The 24215-nt window shown below is 43.2% G+C and overlaps 2 protein-coding genes across 2 annotated transcripts; both read right to left on the bottom strand.

Moving 5' to 3' along the window:
* Positions 1-727: 727 nt before the first annotated feature.
* On the bottom strand, positions 728-9192 carry LOC118789261 (aquaporin-8-like). The gene is made up of 6 exons (XM_036545605.1): positions 8948-9192; positions 7641-7767; positions 7276-7490; positions 6699-6833; positions 6473-6523; positions 728-809 (listed from the first exon to the last, which is right to left on the bottom strand). Exons 1-6 carry the CDS (start codon positions 9190-9192, stop codon positions 728-730), a joined length of 855 nt encoding a protein of 284 aa, XP_036401498.1.
* Positions 9193-11096: 1904 nt separating this feature from the next.
* Positions 11097-18499, bottom strand: cnga4 (cyclic nucleotide gated channel subunit alpha 4). Its single transcript, XM_036545604.1, has 7 exons — positions 18381-18499; positions 17300-17401; positions 16878-16984; positions 15677-16506; positions 14957-15122; positions 14268-14630; positions 11097-11110 (listed from the first exon to the last, which is right to left on the bottom strand). Exons 1-7 carry the CDS (start codon positions 18497-18499, stop codon positions 11097-11099), a joined length of 1701 nt encoding a protein of 566 aa, XP_036401497.1.
* Positions 18500-24215: the final 5716 nt, after the last annotated feature.

Raw genomic sequence — 24215 nt, 5'->3', positions numbered from 1 at the left:
CATTTCTTAAAAAAAATACACTACCAATACAGTGAGCTTTACCTGGACCCATTTTGTATGCATCAGGGGTAAGGTTAGAATGTCCTTGCTTCTGTTCATATAGTCTTTTGTGTGAAAAATGTTGGGAAAGAAGGCGACAGGTAAATATAGAAATATATTACACTCTGTATTTCACAAAAATAGTATGTTTATCATAATCCTCATTTCTGTCACCCCTGCTTGGCTCTCAGGTTGTTGATTTTAGGTGAGATACTGTTTCCCTTTTTCCAGAGACTGGAGTAAACTACAGAAACATCTCCATTTACTAGGATTCTCTGGAGCTCCAATGAATCACATTAATGATGGTAATAGCACACCTGCCTTCCTTCTGACACATCCAATTCCCCAGCAGGACTTTCTGAATGATGGGGAAAGGATGAGGTGTATGTTTGTGGTATTGCATGCGAGTGTTTCCCTGTGTGTGTGTGTGTGTGTGTGTGTGTGTGTATGTGTGTGCGCGCGCGAGCATGTGTGTGTGTGCCTGTGCATGTACTTGTGTGCGAGCATGTGTACTGTATGTGTGTTTGTGTGTGTATGTGTGGCCGCCCTCTCACCCGTGTGCTAAATTCTCCCTGCTGTGCGTCTTTGGTTTCCATGGCACGTTGGCTTGGCGACAAACAGAGCCAGGGGTCAGACAGAGGGAAGAGAGGGCAGAGATATGTGACACACCCATGTAAGGGCCACCGGCTCACCGGGAGCCGGGGGATGTCTTCAGAGCCGAGACCGTGTCAGTGAGCTCCACAAAACCCTCAGCGATGTCGTCCACTGATCTTGACAAAAGAAGTCAGAGGCCGGCCCCCCGGTCAGCCGTGTCACAATGTTGAAAGCCCATGTTGGAGAGTGTACTGTAAGTGAATACATATGAGAGGGTGCACTGGGCCTGCATGTTTCATCGTAGGCCTGGTCTCCGATGACTTGCCCTAGCTGTGTGCGTGCTGTTCCGGCGTGTTCCGGGAAATCTCTCCCACTGCGGTGCTCAGGTGCTGCTGACCGCAGAAGATCTTCAGAGCACCTCTCCAGCACTGCCTACATATGCTTACATTGCACTTGTCTGTAAATAATTGAGATAGATCGCTCTGCAAATTTGTACAGTTTCTTTTCATGTTACGAGGGAGGAAAAAACCCTAAAGCCTATGCTTTTGATGTTTGTATTTTAGAGAGACCACTGCAAGAAAGTTAGCAGTATATGATGCTGGTTATGTGTAGTGCTTGTGAGATATAAACTATATAAGACCATGCTACCTAGTGAGAAGTAAGCAAAAGCCTTTCCTGACAACAATATTTTCCACAGGATAAACACAGCTACTTGCCTGGACTTTGGAGTCTGCTGTCACAATGTTGATTTCCATGTCATGATCTCCACCCAGGTCAATTTGTGTCAGTGCCTCTGGCTGACTTCAGCCCAAGTCAATTTATGCCATTGCTTCAGGCTCACTTCAGCTATAATCTACCTACAGCTAGTGTGGGTTAGGGAAAACAGCTACAGGTAACTGGGTCCAATGCAAGCCTAAAACTAGGGCTTAGCAGCAGACCACACATACTAACAGATACAAACGTATAGATCTCAGAGCATATGAATCAATGCATGACACAAATGGCCATCATGAATTTATTTATAGAATGTCTGAGTTTTTGGCATGCCATCTTTAAAAAAGCATCAAAATGAATTCACCAATCTTTTCATGCATTTTTGAAAAATAAATTGATTGTGTGCACACACACTTAGCCCAGCCTCCAGCGCACCGTTGGCATGAAGTTATAGTTCGGTTGATGGGGATGGTCATGTTGGCACCTTTCTGTGTTATTTTATCTTGATTGCCAGGACTCATAGTCATCAGGTTCAGTTACCTCATCACCTGTGACCAATCACCTCTCTGACTAATGAGGTGATGTAATGCTTCTGCAACTGTTGAAGTCACTCGAGCACATCATGGTCAGTCATGGACGATCAATTAATCAAACTGATGCCACAACCATTTACCAGCCAAAATCTGTATATTTGAATTAGACAAAAATACATACTGTAAACATACACACATACATAGAATAATATTTTGATCCTCAGCATAGTGTTGCATATTTTCAGTAATTCTGGGATTTATTCATGGACAAATATAGAATATTCTGACCTTGCTCTAGGTGTATCAATTACTCCTGTCAATCAAAGAGCGCTTCCTCTGGCTTTTTTTCTCCATAGGATAACAATGGATGAGAATACCTCCATCCAGGTTTATTCTTCTTTATTCTTGCTCTTTAATCCTCTCTAGTTCAAATACAGTTTTGTCAAATATTTATGTTTAGTGGCGCTTTATTTGAATTTAGATGTCAGTACAATGCGACAAATCTTTCTCTTCACCTCTTTCTCTCTTTCTGTTTCTTTCTCTTTCTCTCTCTCTCTCCCCCTCGGTCTCCTTTCGTCTTTCTCTCTCTCTGTCCCTCCTCTAAGACTTGTATGAGTACTTCTCTACCTTCATGTGCATTTCATCTGGGCACGACCTGTTGCTAGGTAACCCTGGGTCACAGCTGCAGTCTGAATCAAACCTTTTTCCTAAGTTATCAGTGAGATGGGCTGTAATTTATTAGTTTGATATAGCCAGGCGGAGCAAGCCTGAGATAATAAAGGAGTTCTAGTCTGCACAAAGCTCGTTTGGAATTCATGCCATATTCCATTTACTGGCATTCTTTACAGCATTTCTGGAATATTGTAATTCAGATGGACTCTGTTTTTTTCCCGCACATATGTACAGTCTGGATTCATGCGCGCGCGCACACACACACACACACACACACACACACACACACTTTCTGTCTCCCTCTGAGGTGAGGTTGTGAGGTTGGACTAAGAAACACACAAACACACATACACACACAAACTTTGTGCAGCTCCCCTTCAGGAACTTTTACTCCTGTATTATCACGCTTAACATTAATTAGATTATATATCGGCATCATTATCTGTGTGTTTGTTAATTTGTTTGTAAGAGGAGGTGGAAGAGAGACTGGACTAAAACGCCAAGCCTCCCAAAAGAGTGATCCTTCCATCGTTGATACACCTGCACTTCATTTTTTGCTCACTTGCGATTACCTCATGAAAACGTGCATCTTTAGCGTCACCCCGTGGTCAAAAATGGAAATGCAACAAAGTTTGTATTTATTGCATACCATTTTTAGTTAACGCTAAGAGGTGTTTTAGAGGCATAGCGCTACTATTTGTCATTTGACTTTGATATCCGTACTATCAAACAACGCACCGGTTAATTGCTATTCAATTGTTAATAATGCAGAATTATGCCTACTGTTATATGCATAAATCAGATTAGATAACTGTGATTTTTTTGTTTGTCGCTTCTGGTTTAGCACAATAAATATTTCTTGAAAGGTGTTACTTTCACAGTTAGGAGTTATACTGTATTTGCTATAGACAGATAACTGCATTTGAATCGTCACTGATCCGATCTTGGCTGGTTTAAAGATGAGGCCGGTATTTGGAATAGGTAAGTCTTCGATCCAGCCCATCCTGCGCCTCCTCTGTCGTCAGGCACTTCCACACACACCCGCTACGAGCTGCCGTTCGCCTTGTTTATTTCATTTGGCGTAATGAAAGTGTACAAGTGCATCGCGGTCTCGCTAATAAAGTAATCGTGCTTTTGTGAAATTCTTCTCTAATGCGTGCGTGACGAGTATTTTTTTTTATACAGACGGTTCCTTCAAGCCTTTCCCGATCAAAACAAATGCACCTGCACTTTTGAAATAGCCTCTCCCCCGAGACCTGTAAAAATTGACTCCCTGGCTTCCTCCACGAGGCAATTATGTGCCATCTGTTCTCGTCTTGGTGTTCCAACTCATTTTGTTTCTGCTATTGTTTCTATAATATTATACGGCGTAAATTGATGTTATTGGCTATAGCGAATGATGAGTGACGGCGGAGGAATTAATCGAATTTAGCAGCAGAACCGGGCCCGTCCCTTTGTGAGAACAGGGATCCAAACAACAACATTACTTACGTACTCACATCTCTGTTGATGGAAAGAATCTCCTTGTCTATTGTTATGAATGGGATGTTTTCAAAGACTATTCATATGCAATATGCAAGTAAAAAATTACACGTGTTTGAGGTTAAACACCAGTCTATTCATAAACAGAAACAACTGGAGATCGCGAACACAAATGAAACTACACACATACAGTATGTACAACACTCAGATGCTATTATACACACAAACACGCACAGAAGCAAGGTGTTTAAAACTGAATTAATGAATGTTTGGAACACTTCAGTTTTGTGTCAAAATGCAAAGTTTTATAATTATTTGTCTTTTTCTGTACAGTTGGTAGCCTAGAAGGTAGCACAGTAAATTGCCCCTTCATTCTTTGCTGCAAAATTAATTTTGAATGGTGAGACAAATGTATTTAACTATAGAAACCACGTGTTTGTGGTGACACAGGGTAAACAGATTATAGAGTCATGCATGGCAGTAAAATATGCACTATCCCCTTGGCACGAATCGCATTATTGGTTTTTACAGTAGCTATTGGTCTCATTACTCTTCGTCAGACGGGACAGGGGCAGCAGTGCGTTTATCTAATTTCAGGACGGATCGAGGCGGCTGGACAGCTGGATTCAGAAACCAAACAGTCGCACCAACAACAGCCGGATTGGCTACGAATGTATGTCATTCACAATAACACCTGACAGACAAACAACTGCAGTGATCTGTCATGAAAAAGAGAAGGTGGGCGCGTTCACTCTGACATCCACTAACAGCAGTATGTGTGTGTGTGTGTGAAGGGTGGGGGTGGGGGGTATATGTGTGTGTACATCTGTATAATCCAAGTTTTCCAATTCACGCTTAATTTTGAGAGGTTACCAGAAGTAAAGTGGGGGGGAGAGAAATCTCATAAGAAAAAAAAATCACCAATCTTCACTCCTCTCAATTCGCCCACGCGGCAGGAGCGGAACCTTGGGGGTGAATGACCTCAGAGGAGGGTGCAAGAGGAGGTCAGCTGATGTTAGGTCCAGATGGGCAGAGACAGATAAAGAGGGAGGGAGGAAGAATGACAATGGTGAGAAAAGGACTAAAAAGGTCTGTCTCCTCCTCCAGCTGATCCACCTTTCTTTCAAACGCCCTTGCATTAACTGAGGGGTGACATGCATCTTAAAAAGGAAATAATCTTCCAAACATAACTCATAATTTTTTTCTCTTCCAGCCTCATCAAAAAGGCCTGTGCTATACTGACACTAAATTGAAAGATGGTACAAGACTTTTCCCACTGCTTTTTATTTTTGCTGTTCCTGTTCCAGCTGATTAGAACATCCTTGACACTGTAGTTTGGGTGTCTGTCAGTCTTTAAAAAATTGTCAAATAAACCTAAAGATATATTTATGCCAGGTTATTTGTGGAGAGGACAGAGTCTGCGTGATCCAGTGGAGCTTATGCATGAGGGGGTCCTTTGTGAATTGCAACCTGTGAATCACGTTGACTGCTGAGATTAGGATCAAGGATGGTTTCTGGAGAGATGTGCTTTTCGCAGCACTCACTGTTCCCATGAGAACGGGCTGTGCTTTTCACTTTAATGGCCCTGCTGTAATGAGTTATTAAAATTAGGACTTGAAGATTTTCAGAAAGAGTAACCAAAGAACAACTCCTGTAAATGTTAAGGCAAAACAAGAATAAGGCAAAATGCATACAATTATGAATATAAATACATTTCTATCAGTTTAATGTATAAATCTGTGCACCTTACACAGATCAACACTTATATCAAGCCATTTATTACTGATACAGGTTAAGTTGCATTTGAAAGGAAGGAATCCAAAAAGGAGGATAAAACAATAGAGAAAATAATCAAAGATGAGTAAAATTGATACAGGATTAAAAACATATGCAAGGGTAGGTGGCATATGCACAAATTAATAACTGCAGAGAAATATGTATCATCAGTATCCCTAATATGTACCTGGTAGTTTATTCTTGGAGACAGAAATGTTGTAAATTATGAACCTTACAGACACATATTTTCAACTTTAATCACATTTTAAAACACAACTATTTTTATGTCTTTGATTTACATCTATGTTCCACTCTACCTTATATGTCAGACTTTATCTAATATTGTAAACAGTTTATGCGAGTGAAGTCTCACTATGAAACTCTACATTTAATACATGCACATGAAAACATCTTTCCACCATTGCGGGGCATTTTCAGTCCACTATAAACTGTACCCCTCCTTTGGCGCCCCTTTGTCTTCATGTTGGTGAGCGTACAACAACCCATCAACAGCCCATGTGACATATCTTTCTTTGCCGAAATCCTGTTTGCTGCAAACATTTTACATGTTTTCTGGGTGCTGTTTCTCTCAGCTACTGTAATGGGACGTTTTGGTGGGGGATGCATCTTCAGGAGAGAAAAGTTTCAAATTTTAAGCGAACGTTTCCTGATTCTTCATGATGAGTCTTATTCCTGGGTCTCCAAGGAGGAGCCTTTGGTAAGGACAGAAGAGAGAGGATAAGTATGATGGTTATGATGATGATGATTATAATGATGATGAAAAAACATTCTCTATGATCCCTTCTTCTACATTTGTTGAAGGGAAACATAAAAATAGCACGATGAGAGATAATAGCATATATCCATCAGTGAAAAAGAGGAATGTACCTGAGCACTAATCCCACCAACACGGCGGCAATGATCGGACCAACCCAGTACACCCAATGGTAGGGCCAGTAGCCTGCCACCACTGCCGGACCGAAGGCTCTGGCTGGGTTCAGACAGCCGCCTGACACGCCCCCACTGATCACCACGGAGAGAGGAAACAGCACAGTCAATGGAAACATCAGCTCCAAAACCTATCACTTTAACTTCTGAATTCCTCATCATTATATGCAGTATGTTATGCAGAAGCGCCATTGATGTTTAAGCAGGTGAGGCTGACTGGTTTGAACTGCTGTCTGCCTCAAACCCTACACTATCCCTCATAAGGAGCACCATTGTAGCGTAGTGGTAAGGAGTAGGACTCATTTGCTGGTTTGATTCCCTGCTGGGGCACTGCTGTTGTACACTTGGGCAAGGTACTTAACCTGGAAATGTCTCAGTAAACATTCAGCTGTATAAATGGATAACGCAAAAAAATTGTAAACTACGTAAGTAGCTCTGGATAAAAGCGTCTGCTAAATGCCGGTAATGTAATGTGATGTGATGAGAGTGTCAGTGGCTGGGGCGTACACACACTCACCCTCCCAGAATGCCGACGGTGAGAGTCAGCCCAATGCAGAAGGGGGCCAAGGGCGTCTTGCTCTGCTTGTTAATGGCGCTCATGCACACGGTCAGCACCAGGTAGAACGTCATGACGATCTCGGCCACCAGGGCCCCGCCCACCTGGTCGTTGCTCTTGATGCTGTTGAAGGCCCCGCCAGACGCATTGATGAAATTAACATGTGATGACACCGCCTGTCCACGATAGGGTAACGCAAGAAAGAAGGAGAGAAGAAAAATATTTTGAAATACACCATCAGCTGCACGCATGAGGTGCATTATGGGAGAAAAGCACATCACATGTGTTACTAGAGCATCTGTTCTGATCAAGAGCAGGACACTCACCCTTGCTAAGCCAGCCCCGACCAATCCACCACAGAACTGAGCTGCCCAGTAAGGAAGGAGCAGGAAGATGTTGAGACCTCCACTTATGGCCGCTCCCAGCGATACTGCAGGGTTCATGTGGCCACCGCTACATAAGGGGGACGGACAGAATACACAACGTCAGATTCACTTGCGCTGTCTCATCCGTTCTGTGCATGAAGCAGAGGAACTTGACTTGTTCATTTCATGAATGAGGCTTGCCTAATATCAATCTCTCACAGCGATGTTGACTGCACTAATGATGATGATGGAGACAACCTGAAACTGCATGGTTGCGACATAAATTCCTGGCCGCTCTACATTCTAACTGTAATGTGAACAATCTGAGGCAGGTAATCAAGACTAACTGCTGTGATGCGTTGTCCTTAACTGTTGAGTGAAGAATTGAATCATATATATGACATTGTTTGTCAATTATTAAACATCACCACAGGTTCAGATCCCACTCTGTTGTGTAAAAAAAAATACCGTTGATGAACTGAAGCAAATGTTATACTCTCAAATTTGTTCCTCAAAGGTAAATTACAAAGCACCATACACTGAACAGTGAACCCCTTTGCATTTTCAATTATTGTATGCTATTTGCAGGATAGTTCACTGATTCCCAACTCTGGTCCTGGGGCCATACCATGCCTGCTAGCTTTTGTTCCAGCTGAGCTCTTAATTACTTTAGTTTGATTGAGGTGTTAATTGAGTGCTGATCTTCATTTGACATCTCTTCACTTAATCTGCACTAAATTATTTTGGGGGAAAATTGTTATTGGAGATGTGTTTTTACTAATATAAAGACAATACAAAGTTGTTTTTCTTAAACAAATTTTGGCTGCCGTTTCAGCTGAGCTAAATTCCCGTCACAGTACCACTCCGCAACCCCTCTTGCGTCGATAAAGCTGAATATCTGTCCTCTTTGTTAAGGAACTAAAATTAATAGAAAGATCTTACAGAAGCACCACTAACTGTATTCTATTAGTACCCCGTGTGTCACAAAGAGCAAACTGCAGACACTTTTCGAGTGATGCTCAGTCTAAATCATCATTCAGCTCAATAAAACCAACTCAACTGAGATCCCAGGAATAATGAACACGAGTACAATACAGTTTGCTCGCAGGACCGAAGTTTGGAAGCACCGGGCTCTTTCATTTCGATGAACGACTGCGGAACTCCCCGATCAATGAGCTTTTCAGCTGTTAAACGCAAACCTTGAAGGCTCATTTACGCGATTAAGCATAGGGGGCGTTTTTGTTACTGTGTACAGTTAATGTTCATACCTTACGCCAGCTGTGATGGCCACGGAAATGGCGAGCGCGACTCCATGCGCCAGGGCTGGCTGAAGCCTGCCCGTTTCCGCGGAATTCTCTATGACTGAGGCGCAGCCGGTGAATATGAAGAGGGCCGTTCCGAAAAACTCAGCCACGCATGGTAGCACATACTTGTCGTACCGGCTGCGACCGATGCTGGTTTTCTGCGTCCCGGCTTTCTCACAATCGGCCTTTCTGGATGGCAGCGACGACATGTCGACAGTTCTCTGGGAGCTGTTGGGAATGAAGAATATACGACTATATACATTACAGTTCCGTTTCAGTCCAAACATGATGGCAAAGCAATACATTTACCTTCACTGTCACACAAATATACTTAAATGCATATGTTAACTGAAAAAAAAACATTGGTGTTGACCAGACTAATAATTTTTGATAATGTAAATGATCATAATTATCAAAACACACATAAGTATCTGATCTTACAATACATATTACATTTCATCGTTAATGAGTCAATGCTTGAGTTCCTTGAAATCCGTATGGCAGCTTACCCTCTTATCCTGGTATCTTGAGGTGGTATTTCTCTGAAAGTGGAGTGAATTGAACGCTCTTTTCTTGGAACCAGGGGGCTTTTATAGAGTTTGCTTTGTTTTGGGCTTCTTACAATGTCAGTGACATACATATTCAAAAATTAATGTTCTGGAAGATATTGACCGTAACCACTGATCCTTGCTTTAGTGCCAGGGGCACATTTTGGGTCACCTTGTGGTCAGGTGACATCTTGAACCTGCAGTTTTTAGCTGTACGGACTTCAGAAATGGTTTTGGAGTTTTCCGAAAGCTGCTTCCACATTAAAGCTGGATCCTCAGCTTCTGTTGAGTCCATACAAAGTAAAATCCACGATTTGAAATTGGTTGGAATATTTATCTGAAGAGGCCAAAAAATACATTTGAATATGAATGCTATTACCAAATCACTGTTTGTCTGTCTTTTTGATGACATAAAATAGTATTTTAAAGTTATACACAAGTGAAAATACATTTAGAAGTACAGATATTTTCACCTACAACAGATCAAAATTTCACATAGCAGCACAGCATCTAAATGTACGATAGATAAACAGAAATTAAAATATACTTTTGTAAACATTGCATGTGTGACTGTTGCTGGAGATAATAGGCTAAAGTTTTACATGCCTGACCCCGTGTGTATGACTTTTTTTTTAAAAAGTTTAAATTATTTTAAATACTACATTTACTAGGTCAATGAATACAGCAGACCTGACTGGACAATTTCTTTTAATCATTTCCTCATCGGGGTAACTCTTTTTCCCAACTTAGGTGGTGCTTGTTACTCTCCCTGTATAAAAATGATTAATGGTATATTTCTCAGTGTGATTGAACATACACAAAATACTAAACCAGCATATATACTATGTTTTTTTTTTGGTGTAGATCCCATGCCGTTCCAGTACAGGAAAAATACTCAGGCAGTTAGTTCCAGGGAAGTGAAGCTTGAATGTAGCAGTATTGCATCCGGTCCCCCCCCTCCCCCTCATACAAGTTATTGTATCACCAGATTCACTGAGCAGAAGTCAAGACCGACGCATTATTTACCAAAATCTCAGAGTCTTTTTTAAATATGGAAGAAGAATTGAAGGGAAGGAGTCGGATATTTTCACGTCCTGTTTCTAAAACTACATAAACAGTGCAGACACGTTTTAAACCAAATTCATATCATTTACCAAGAGCCGAATACAGGAGCCTTCGGGGCAAATCTGCACTCACAGACGACGTCACAGTGCTGCTCAATTAATCGCTAATCCTTTAATTGACGTGTACACATGTTCTGTCTTTCCCCCTCTTGGTTACCTCTCAATGCCAACAGAAAATTCTTCAGGGTCACATGTGTCTCGTCAAAAAGACAAGGACATGCTGTCAGGATAAAAAGGACAACTCTGACAGAGCAAACCGCGACTCCTCATTTACCAAAGATGAATGGGAGTCAATCACAGGCAGAAGGAACGTGTTTTCCCTACTTGTTTAATAGCGTTGTTGCTATAAGACCTTTTACTAACTGTCAGCACAACCGATCCCCAGATAAATGCCAAAGAAATGGATCTTTCCATAGTCTCATCGAACGAGGAAAAACATGGTTACTGGTCTGGCACTGCCGTGGGTACACAGTGTGCAGAACTTTCGTGCCCTCATATTCGCTGAAATGCCCTCATCATCTCAGCCACATATCCGGCTGGGTGTTCAAATGTGACGCAAAAGGGGCGCAACAGCATGGCAGTTTATAACTATTAGCTCCTCCAGGCCCACTGTGCTCTATCTACCATCAAACCGTGCACGCAGGAAACGCAGATAAAGTTTTGAAATGACTTTAAGGTTATGCGTCCCCGATAATTGACGCAGATAAATGTTTGGCGTTTCCTTATTTCAACACAACGGTCACTGGCATACTCACAATTATTGCACACATCAGCAATATTAGTTTCCGATCATTACGATAAAAAAATCTTTTTGGATAAATTGCATCGGTTAGAAGGTGCTCAATCAAAAGCTTGGCTTCATTATTGAATGCAAACTAGGCTTTTTTCCTGGTTGCAATAATAAAGGAGCAAAATGCCAGCAACAGACGAGCCAGAATTTGCCAGGGTAATAAGGGGTTGTAATAAAATGTGGCGTAGATGAAATCTGCATGGGTTCTGAAATGCACTGATTAAAATCTAGATCCACCCGAGTTCATCTTGTAGACTTTGTTTAGCAGCTTCTGTTGTTTTGCACCGTTTTGTCTGAGTATTAATGCGCTGTTGACCCATGCTTACTTGCACCAGTAGACGTTTAACCCCAGATTGGTGGCTGCTCGACACTCTCCGATTGCCTATATTCGTATAGCCTAGCAGCCCATTGGAGCGCCCTATGCATCTGCTGAATGTTACACAGCTGCAGGCTACCAATGATAGATTCGCGTTGAACAGAAGGATGATACTCTCCAGATGCGGGACTGTGGCCCAAGGAAAAAAGGTGTTCCAGAAAGTCCGAGTCCTCTTAACGACATATCTTCATGACAGGATATTACAGATTCACAAAGTTGAGTGCATTTTGCATAAAACATTTCATGATCTTGTATTTATTGTAGGAGTTGTATAACCTACGTGTCGTTTTCTAATTGTTTACGTGTGAAAGTAAATTTATATATTTGTTTTGCACATTGTATACGATTGTATACAATAGTTTTGCTATAGACATACGATTTTAGGTTTCTCCATTCTCTGAATGACAACCAAAATAAACAAAACATCCAAATCTTCACAGGATTAAAATAAGACTATAACAAGCCTGAACTTGTGTTTTTCATTTCAGCTTGAATTAAACTGGAACAGACTTTTGATTTATGATCAATAAATCAAATTTATGATCCGATTTATGATCGGAGCCTTGTTGATCTAGGTCTCTACCAGAGCGAGACTAACTTGTCACGGTTTTTGCAATTAACCCTCAATGTCTAGCTGTCATGACTAGAGACAACTGAATTATCTGACAGAACCTGTTTGTAACATTGATTATAACGTAATTTCCTTGCGTGTTTATCTAACGCAGAGATAGCAATCAGCTTGGAGTGGACGGGAGCCAGAATTGACCAGTGTCATTGTCAAAGGGCAACAGTAATCATTATACTGATAACTTTCTGATGTTTTATCATAAATCCATGAGATCATTTGCATGTGAAGTCGGTTTTGCTTTTCTGTTGACATGAGGGGGAGGCAATGGAATGGCTATTTTTCCAATCATACATTGCAGTTTCGCTCGTTTTACACCTCTGTTAAGGAAGCGTTTGTCCATTCCGTGCTCTAGAGCGCCCTCATGGTTGTATTCGCTGTAATAGCACTTTATGTATTTCACGGGACCCGACAAAGAACGGTATTTCATGTGAGCACTGATGCTCCATATATACAGGTATACATCTCCATATACATGGAGATGTATACCTGTATTTATTAACCTCTGTACTTTGATTACTGCCACCCGAAAACGGTAAGATTTACAGTGTCCAAATATATTACAATACACTATACAGTCGGAAAAGATGGCCCAGCACTTTCAGAAGCAATCATCATGCAAGCCTGGAACAGTCATTAGGCTGATGAAAACCATAAAGTTCAGCTGGAATATTTATTGTTTCCTCAAAGTATTTACTTCAGGAAAGTCCCTAGCTGTAGTACTGTATATCTTAGGAGTGTCTGTTCATAAGTTACCATCTGTTATGTTCATTATTAATGTCGGGCAGATTACAACCAGTATACATAACTCACATTAATGAAAAAGGGGAATATATGTGATTTAAAACTGACCTGATTCATCATAAATATCTGTCAAGACAACCACATTTTAATGCTGGTGAAATTACTGCAGAGGCCACGTTAGCGCACGTTAAACCTCCACTTAGTTTCTGCTACCATCTAGTGGTAGACTGTGGAAAGTAACAGCGACTGCCCACCTGTCAACATTGCATTTTATTGGTCAGTGAATTACATCAAGTTTGTAAGGGGTAAGAATTAGTGCGTCTGAATTTCATCGACTTTAAGCATTTGATTGAAAAATGCTAGGAGTTACTATTTTGTATTTTGTTAAACTATGACAAGGGAAATGCTATTTCCTCAACCATTAGAGCCAGAATGTGTTTCCCCTTGTGCTGTCTGCCTCTTGTTTATTTGCCCAGCTCTTGATCTCTTCCCTCACTCTGGCATATTTTTTTCCCTCCCTGTTCTTTCCTCTTCCACCTTGTGCTCATCACCCCTGGTCCTGTGTCTGTTTGTTCCCCAGGTCTCTCTCTTTCTCAGCGGTCTCCTCTCCTCTTTCCCTGACATCTCTGTTTTTTTCCTCTTCTTTTAGCTCTGCCCCCTCTATTCGGCTCCCCTCGGCGCTCTTCCCTGCCTGCTCCCCATCTGTTCCCTTGTGAATAGCATCTCTCTGTTGCTTTAAATGTCCACCTTTTTCTCTTTCTTCTGTCTCCTCCATATTTGTCCCCTTCACTTCTCCTTCAAAACTTCTATCCTCCACTTTCCCCACCTGGCTTGCCAGGCCTCTTTCTTCCTCCCTTTGTTGTTCTTTTTCTCCATGTGTATGTCTTACTTTGTCTTCCACGTCTGACCCCTGTCCTTCTCTCTGTCCCACTTCCTTCCTTTTTTCAGTTTCTTCTCCCTCTTTCTGTCTCTCATTCTCTCTTCCCTCCATTTCTCCCTCCGTACCCTTCGTCTCTGCTCTCTCCTCCTCCTCTTCCTCCCTCTCCTCCCCCTCTCCCTGCTCCCCTTCCTCCCTGCCTCCATCCCAGTCCCACGCCGCCAGCTCCCGCTCCAGGAGGTCGACGCGGGCCTGCATCTTGCACGCGCTGGACTCCAGCTCGGCCATCAGCCGGGCCAGCTTGGTCTGCAGGACGTCCAGGCCGCTCTCCATGCGCTCCACCCGGGTCTCCACCTTCTCCTCCTCGGCGGCCCCGTCCCCTGCCGCGGTGTCCTCCAGCATGCCCATCTTGGTAAGAATCTGCCGGCCCTTCTCCTCCAGCAGCCGCTTGGCCGCCGGGAACTCCGACAGCACGTCCGTCAGGTCCTCCTTCGACAGGCTGAAGAGGTCAGAGTGGCCGATGCTGCGGATGTTAGCTGTCCGACGGTTGCCTGATTTGTTCCCTGTTTTATTTAGAAAGAGATTTAGAGAGGCCTGTGTGCAGCCTACTAAATAGCGTAGGACTCCGGGCTGATGGAGTTAATCCAAATGAACCTCAAGTATTTTCCCTAAAGGACATTTTTGATGAAACAAATAAAACCAACAAACCAACATGACTGACTAAAATGCAGTGAAAACTGTCAATACCTGATAAAATTTATTATACTGTTAAGCTTAAACCATCATGCATTTCAACTACACACTTAGATTTAATTCTATCACTCTGATGTTTCTGATGTTTTCAGGCTTTGTCAAATTAATACCAAAGTCACTTGGTCTTCTTTTTTACCTTTGATGTTGAGGATGCTGATTTCACCAAAGAAGTTCCCCTCCCCCAGCACAGCGAACTGCGTGACTCCGTCGTCCGCCACCACTGCCAGCTTCCCTTCTTTAATGATGTACATCTCGTGTCCCACATCTCCCTTCCTGCACACATACTCCCCAGGACTATACACCTGCAGAACAAGGAGACCAGAACTGTGGTAGTAATGTGTCTCCTTACACAAATACTCGCTGGGAATCTACACCTGCAATACAGGGCGAACAGATCGTGATAGTACTGGTATTTCCAGCAAAATACTCCCTGGGTGCATACATCTGCAATACAAGGCAACCTGTGCTGTGAGAGGGCCACTGGCCACTTCGTGCCTACATGGAATGCTATCCAGGCCTCAACATTCTGCAGTACAGAAAGACCAGAACTGTGGTAGTAGTGTTTCTCTTTACACAAATACTCGCTGGGAGTGTGCATCCGCAATACAAGGTGACCAGTGCTGTGGGAGGGTGACTGGTAAAGTTACTTCTTGTCCACATGCAAAACTATCCAGGCCTCAGCATTCTGCAGTACAGAGAGACCAGACCTATGGCAGTAATGCTACTCCCTGCACACGTATTGCCCAGGAGTGTAAACTTGCCATAACTTTGCAGCTGCAGTAACATCAACTCCAGCAAAAGGGGCCCCACCCAGCCATAGCCTCACCCGCAGTCAGACCCACAGCCCTGCCCTCACCTGCGGGGTGAGCTTCAGCACCAGCTCCTCCAGCAGGCTGGTCTCGCAGTTCTGGAAGATGGTGACCTTGGAGAGGGTGGGCAGGTGCACGCTGACGGCGATCTCGGTCCGCAGCTGGTCGGGCAGCTGCAGTAGGATCTCGTTCTCGCGGGTGATCTTCTTGTTGATGTGCAGGTGCTGGTACCAGCCGTTGACGCGGCCGCGCAGCTCCTTGCTGATGCGGTGCGTCCGCAGGTAGGCCTTGACCAGCTCGTGGTTGGGGAAGAAGACGTTGTCGCGGTCGCGCAGGTTGGTGATCACGTTGCCCACGTTGCCCACGATGGAGGCGAAGACCAGCACGGCGATCAGCAGGTCGGCGATCATGAAGAGGTACTCCTCCTCCTGGTTGGGCAGGGGCGTGTCGCCGACCGTGGTGAAGATCTGCGCCGAGAACCAGAAGCAGTAGAAGTACTGGCGGCGCACGGCGGCAAACACCGGGTCGGAGATGTTGGGGTACACCCACCGGTCCGCCCCGAAGCCGATGTAGCCTGAGAGGGCAAAGTAGAGGCAGGCGTTCCAGTGGATCAGGACGAAGATGTACAGCATGAGCTTGGAGATGCGGAAGGTGTTGGGGTAGGAGGTGCGCGTCTCCATGCGGTCGAAGGCCTCGGACAGACGCGGCGTCCGCAGGAAGCGGTTCACGCGCACCAGCGGGCAGTGGATGCCCAGCCGCAGGTACAGCAGGTCAGTCGGCAGGAGGGACACCAGGTCCCAGCGGAACTGAGAGGACTTCAGGTAATGCTTCTGCAGGCGGGTCGGATCCTGCACCAGGATGCCCTGCTCTAGGTAACCTGTAGGGGGCGGTGTCCACAATGAGCGCAAGGCAGTCTGGTGTAGCGATTAAGGAAGTGGACCCGTAACCCAAAGGTTGCAGGTTTGATTCCTGGTTGTGGCACAGATCTGCTCTTGCAGAATTGGCATTGCTGATCCTAGGCAAGGATATATGCTTAGCAAATACAAAATTTAATGCAACAGCGAGTAATTTCAGCTGGACACAGTGGCTGCCTTGCTCTGACTACCACACTTGAATTTTCACATCATGTGTCATGCATAATTATGTATAGTATCTTTAGATGCCTTGTAAAAAGAATTATTTGAACAAATTTCATTCTGAATTTTGAAGCAATAATGACAGCAGAAGAAAGCACACCTCTGTACGTACCTGTACGGAACTTGATTATAATATCTGCCACATAGAAAAGATCTGATACATAGTCAATGGTGAGCCATACTGCCAGGTAGTCCTCCTCAATAGCAGTGAAGCACGTCCTGGGCAGCAAGGTCAAAGAAAACAATTAGTTACTTCCTTGCCGCATTAGTATACTTCTAACCACGTTAAGCGGTTCCAAACCGTGACAGAATCCTTGATTTTACGTGTGGTTCAAAACCATGTTTGACAACCGGATAATTAATCTTGCTTAGGAGCAGGTCCTGAACCATGTTTTGAAGTGGACTGTGCTAGTGGAACGCTCTGGTGATTGTACAGCTAATGCTCCTATAACATATGTTTTTGTGAACAGGCCCTGAGAGTCGTCTGATAAGATGACTGTCCTACTTTGATGTGACATTTGAGAATTGTCTCACCTGCAGATGATGATGACCCAGTTGTAGAGGATGGGAAAGACCATGACCTGAAGCCATGTGTAGTAAAATTCGCTTGAGGGATCAATCATCCAATCTTTCAAGCTACATAAGGGAAGAGAGAATGAGGTGAGAGGAACAGACCAGTGGAGCATTCTGAGTGTTTTATAATTTTTGTATCAGTATGCATTGCACACCTTGCTGCTTTCCTGCTATTTTCCAGCATTGTTAAAAGTGTTTGCAAGCCATTCTAATTCCACTGAATGGGGCAACGTCAATCCTATCTGTGCTTCGCACATCCCTGGGTTGCTGTCATAGTATTTCCTCCTTTCACGAACCCTTGGACCTAAAGAAATTATTTTGTGAAGGACTGACAGCAGCTAAAAAAAACACGTTAACAACAACAATTCTCTGAACCTGGGTGACTCCTGATGTTCTTTCTTAATGCACATGGCTAAGTCACTTCAGAAATGTGAAATTAGCTGCTGTGTAGCCTGTTTTACCCAAACAATTCTGGGACATGGCAAATCAAATACTATTGAGTATGTCCTGTAGCCCATCACCTAACATATTATTTCCTGACTGTACCACTGAATCTTAATATATCTAGGCTGTGTGTGTTTTCCTCTTCTTCTTCTTATTATTATTATCATTATTATATTTGTCTGTGTGCAGTTCCATGTGCTTGTACTTTATCTTTCTCTTGTTTCATTATCCACCTGCTCCCTATTTGTAATCTTCCAAGTTTTAAAAAGGAAAAACTGAAAAAATATATATATACATATATTTCAATATTACTAGTAATATATTCAAAATTGTATAACTGCGCTGTATATAATCTTAAAACTCAACACTTACAGACTCACTTCTAGAAGCAGAAACCAAACTTCTGACAAGGCACACTGACACAAACACTTTTCAAACCATACCTATTTCATCACTCTTCAATGGACTTATAATACTGAATAAAGGCTTTCAAATTCAAGCTGAGTCTTGCTGTGCAGCCTTGTGAGAAAACATTGTGTCGAATTTGAAGGAAATATAATGATCAGGAAAAGCACAGTCTCTTCTCATCGTCACTCACTTCAGTTTGTGTTTGACCTCTGCCGTCTGTTTCACACTGTTTCCTTCAGCTTTCTTCTCCTCTCCGTCATTCTCCTTCTGCATTCGATGCCAGCGGAACAGCCCTGCCCAGCGATTCATCCTGCCTTATTTATCTTGCAGCGGTGAGTTTCTTTGCTGTCCGTCCTGGTGTCCAGTGCAGCAAGTCCGCAGAGTCCCCTCCTGAAAGCCAAGCCTTCGCATCTGTAACAAAACACAGACCGTCCTGAATATGGCCGTATTCAGCAAGATGCACACCTCGCTAGGAGGGCGACCCCACTGGAGAGCTGGCCACATAACTTGGTCCACATGGAAACAACTCAACACACCTGCGCACCTGATGATGCTGGTCGCCATGGCAGTGGTTCCCTTACCTACCTGGGTCAGGCGGAAGGGATTTCCTTGGGGATGTATCATGTTTCAGAGCTATTCGCACTCCCTGAGAATCCCTTAGGGTCTTTCTAGGATACGTCGCTAGGTGACAGGCATAGGCTAAAACTGATGTTAAAAACACTGGAGTTTGATCTGTAGACATGGCTGTTTGTTTTATGATCAACTAAAGAAACGGGATGAATTTGTCAGCCAGGGTCATTACTAGCTATTATACTTCCACACGTCGGCATAATGCATTATAATCACACTTATTTAACGTTTTACATCATTGACTTTTTATTTATTTTTACATTTTTTTTACAATCATTGCAATAAATGAAAGGGGTTAGTGAATAAAATTTAGTCATGACCAGTGTGCATCATCGAAATCTAGTTTTAAGGAAAAAAGGGACATGCTGAACTTATCTATGAGCCTCATCTGAGCCTTGGTATTAGATATTTTAAAAGGGGGCTGGTCTGTGATACTTGTGATGAATAATCCAATACATAGGGACGGGCCTGCAGAAAAAGGTAAACAAGAGCATCGCTGCTTTTCTTGATGGCGTGCTTCTAGGGCGGGCGCAGGGGGGCTGCGTGGTGCTGCGGTTGCTGGAAGACGTCACAGCGTCGCTTGCGTGAGGGTGTGAGTGAGGAATTCGGGTAAGATGGCTGCGGAAAGAGAGTGATCTTGATTTCAAAAAAACGTTGGTCGAGTTGCAGTGAAATCAGGGGGATATAACACCGGGGTGAAACGACACCGTTTCTGTGATTGCCCTTTTTGAACGATCGCTGAAAAATAAACTGTGAATTTGATTGGAATGTGAGTTGGAAAATCATTGTCCTCCACCAACCGAGAATATAAAAATACAGCAAATCTGCCAGGTGAGTAACCATCCAACAAGAGAGCGAACGTTAACTATCTACCTAAAAACCTTATTCTCTCTAACTAGCTAACATTGACATAAAAAATACCAAACACGAAGCGCACAGTGCCCATTGGAATGGATAAGTAGTTTGCTTGTTGGTTAACTCTCTAGATGTTACATAAATTTAGATATAGCTAGCGTTAGCGTAACGTTACTGTATCTGAATGTTGTTTTTAATACTGTATGTATGGGAATGTGGTTGTTTTCGTATCCAGTAAATAGTACTGATGTTAGTTATCTAGCTACAATTTATTTCTGTATGACTAAATAAATGTCTGAATAGGTGAACCATTAATCTAACGTTAGTACTGTAACTTGGCCAGCTTGCTTAGCAATTCATTGGCTAAGTCAGCTAGCAAGCTAATTACCCACTTGCCGCTAACCACTGTACCAGCAAATTGTACTGCCTAGCGGGCTCGCTACTTGCAGACGTTTTGGTAACAGACAAGCCAGATTTTCAGCCGACACAGTCAGCAGTGTTTTACAGGATTTTTAATTAACGTCAGCTAGCTCGCTTCCCTAGCGGGCAAGCTAACATCACCTAACATCAGATGTTAGCTGGCTGACAGATTGATAATGACTTATGACTGTACTGCAAGCGATGGAGATCCTGTCCTTAATAGTTGCAAGAAACATTGACGGACTAACGTTAACCGTAGCGGGCTTTCCATTTGAATCGGCGAGGTAATTTAGCAAACGTTAGCTATCGATAACTATGCAACGTTATATATATATATATATATATATATATATATATATATATATATATATATATATCAGTAAGTTATTATTGTTTTCACAACACAACACATTTTTTGTGACGAGTTCCTACAGCGCTAACCATATGAAGAGAAACGGTAGCCAGTTAACCGTTACCTCCTGTCACACGGACACGTAACGTTAAATGATCTAACATAAGATAGTGCAGAAGCTATCTAGAAAGGTGCTACTCTCCTATTCAATATCACACTGCCCGTGTCAAATTTGAACGCGTGTGTGGCTGGTGGTATTTAGTGTAAACTGTACTTACGCTGGCTTGTATACTTTTGCCTTCTAATCAGGAAGTAGGCGGCAATGATATTTCTTGTTTTGTTTGCTAATTTTGTGTAATTAAACCAATTGCTGCAGCAGTTGCACGAATACAGGGTATCGCGATCGATAGCCTGATTGTATTAAGTACGTTGTCAGCGAATTTATCCTGTGATTAGCTCGTGTGAAAAAGTAATGTGCAAAATCCAGACTGCATGACAATGTGTTGGCTCATAAGAAACTTAACTGAGTGAGGAATTGGGTCGACTAAAGCCTTTCATTATTTGAGTTTATAGTACGTCATAATTTCTAATTTGCATCGTACTGCAGTTGTAGGATCTTTTGAGGCCGGACATGGAAATACCTGGGTATTTAACTGGGATCGTTGCAGACTAATGCGTTATGCTAACTGTAGGCTTTATGAAAACTGGTACACAAAAAGCAACTTGTTTGTCAGCCAGCATTTTGAAGATAACTGTGACTACTCCCTTAATTTGTGTTGTGTGTGTGTGTGTGTGAGAGAGAGAGAGAGATTGAGACTTGGATCTCATGCATTTTCCTTTCAGTGTTTCTCAATCCTACTCCTGGAGCCCCCCTGTCCTACATATCTTCTATCTATCCTTACTCCAAACACACCTGATTGAAATTAGAGATTAAATCAGGTGTGCTCAGATAGTCAAAAGTGCCACTGATGAGTTCAGTCAGGTAGGTAGAGCAGGGAAAGATGGAAAACGTGCAGAGCAGGGGGGGCCCGGGAGCAGGATTGAGAATCAGTGGCTCCAGTCAATCAGGTGTTTTCCAGTGAACAACCAGGGCCTTCTTCAGTATATTTGTCCTACAGCAATTGAAGGAGGACATGTCCTCTCTCTCTATGTCCTGCAGCAGTGTATGGATTGGAGGATGTGTCTTCCCTCTCTGTCTCCCCCTCTCTTTCCTCAAGAAGCGTGTGGATTGATGAAACAGGTGTCCCTCCTTTGTCCTACAGCAGTGAGTGGTAGTGTTGGAAATGCTAAGCTTCATTCGCCCCAGGGGATAATGAACCTGTAAGTGGACCCGTAAAAGCCAATCAAAAGACAGCCCTCCATGGCAAAATACTACAACATGTTTCAAGTCCAGCTGGTTCACTGAATCACTGATAGCTTCACTCACTGGCATTTGAAGCCTTAACCTTACATAACAAGTGACATGTGGATTGAAAGAGTGCATTTCTGTCCTATTTTGCCTCAGCACACCCTAAGGAACTAAGGAACACAGTCTTATTATGAAAACATTAGCATGAGGACAGTAACCCCTCCACAAGTGTGCTTTGTTGGACCATCCACAAGTCAAGTAACCAATAAAGCAAGGTCCTTCCACTATTTCCAAACAGGTTTCAGGAGAACATGTGAGATGTGAGACCGTGTGATCTCTCCAGTTCGGACCAGTTAAACTGGAACAATATTGTTGTAGCCGTTAGCCTTTGCATTTGCTGCCATAAACTCAACTGCTCGGAATTCCAGTGGCTGAACTTTGAACCTTCCTTGCTGGCTCTTAAGACGGTTAAGTATGTGGTCCTCTGAATGAAGGCTGAGAGTGATCAAAGTTAAACTTTAATGTAGTCACAGTGGTTTCTTTCTTAACTTATCAGATTGAGAACGCCCTCAACGTTCGACCCCTTCATTTAGATTCTACATTTTCTTTTGTTTTGTATAGGCTCTCTCAGAGTTATTTTAGAGGCTGAGAATGACTTCTTGGGGAATCCTTCTCTTGCCTCTGGGAGTAAATTTTTGCAAATGGCTTAGATAAAATGTATTACCTAACTTGAATTGCCATATGTAGTCATTAACCAAAAGGAAGATTTGTCTCCATAAAATGGTGTATTCAGGTTATTTAATTAAGGTGCAATAAAAATATTTTATACCCCCTCTCTTATGTCATAATTATAAGGTAGTCCACACCATTCATAATTTCCAGTATGTAGTAGTGGGCAGTCTTCATAGTTACCTATGAGTGATTGTGTGCACTCTCTTTGTTACCTATATATGGATTATTACAGAGATATGATCAGTAGAAATGACCAGCTAGTCGGTTCTTGTTAAACATGATTGTCTGTCTGGACAAACATACTGCTCTGTTCTTTCCATTTGTTGAATGTGATGATTTGGTATTCAGCACCCCCAGTTCGAGTGTTATGCCCCTCTTACACCGGGTTTGTCCTTAACATATCACTTCCACTGAACGTGCTGAAATCGAGCAGACAAGTGATTGTGGTGTGATTTGGACTTGGCCTTTGGCGGATGAGCATGAGGGCACGTTCCTTTGAAAGGCTGTTGCACCGGTGATAAGGAGGAGATCGCCTTGTCAGTGTCAGAACAGCACAGCCGTAGCTAATGATTCACGGGGTCTGTAGAGGGTAATGACTTTGCGAAAGATCTGTCAATGCCTTGTGCAAGGCGCGCTCGCTACCTCCACCCGCAGGATACCTGTGGAACAGTGGGAGACACGGGTACCTGGAACTGCTGGTCTTCTCATTGCCTTGCCTGCTCCAACGCAGTTCACTTTTCTAGGAATCTGTTTTTCTGTCGCTGAGATGGCACAGGTCCCATTAGAACATAGTGTCTGGTGTATTCTGCTATAAGCAGAGGTTAAATATGAATCCATGCACTATGGTGGCTGTTTCACCTCCTTCATCGGTCACGTCTTTCTGTTGGTCAGTGTGTGCTGCTCGGCGTATACGGAAACCGCCTGCCTGCCTTGTGACCTGTCAACATTCAGCCAGGTGTGCTGCTGCTCTTAATGTCCTTGCTCAGGGGCCACTTCCTCTCCGCATAAGCAGAGTCATTCCCCTGTCTTTACACGCCGGCTGATGTCACATGGCGCGCTGTGTTGCCCTAGAATTTTAAGCTGTGTTTTTGTGCCTGTACGTGCAGTGAGTTGCACAGACTTGTAATCCAGAAAGATGCTGTCGTCGTGCTGTAAATCCTCTGCAGTTGCAGAGAAGGTAGTCCTGCGCTCTGGCAAATCAAGAATGAACTCAACACAAGGAAGTCGCCATTCTGTTCCGTTAATATGTCTGAGTGTTATGCACTGTGTAAACCAACAAACACGTATGGCTGTTTAAGGACATGAATAAGTAGAACGTTATTCTTCCGGAGTGAGGCCCATTTCACCTGCTACAAGCAACCCTCACGTTTTTGCAGCAAAGCCACAAACTGGCGTTTCCTAGCTAAACTCGGGAAAGTCTGGGAAAAGGATTTTTAGCTAGACATTTATTTAATATTTTGAATATTTTGATTTAGGTGCCACCTCAGTGCTCAGAGGGGTGAGCCACCCTTGGTGTGTTTGCACTGAGGAAGGCTGAACCATGTAGTAACCGGTGTGCTTTTCGTCTGGGCGTGGATGTTGACATGGTGGTCTAGCTGTTACACTGCAGAGGATTTCGGGTATGATTCCTATGAGACATTATTTTTCCCTTGGCTGAGAGCATGCCTAATTTCTTGATTTTTCCAGAT

The sequence above is a fragment of the Megalops cyprinoides genome, chromosome 14, assembly GCF_013368585.1.
Source record: "Megalops cyprinoides isolate fMegCyp1 chromosome 14, fMegCyp1.pri, whole genome shotgun sequence".
Taxonomy (NCBI): domain Eukaryota; kingdom Metazoa; phylum Chordata; class Actinopteri; order Elopiformes; family Megalopidae; genus Megalops; species Megalops cyprinoides.
This window is presented reverse-complemented; position numbering and strand designations above follow the sequence as displayed.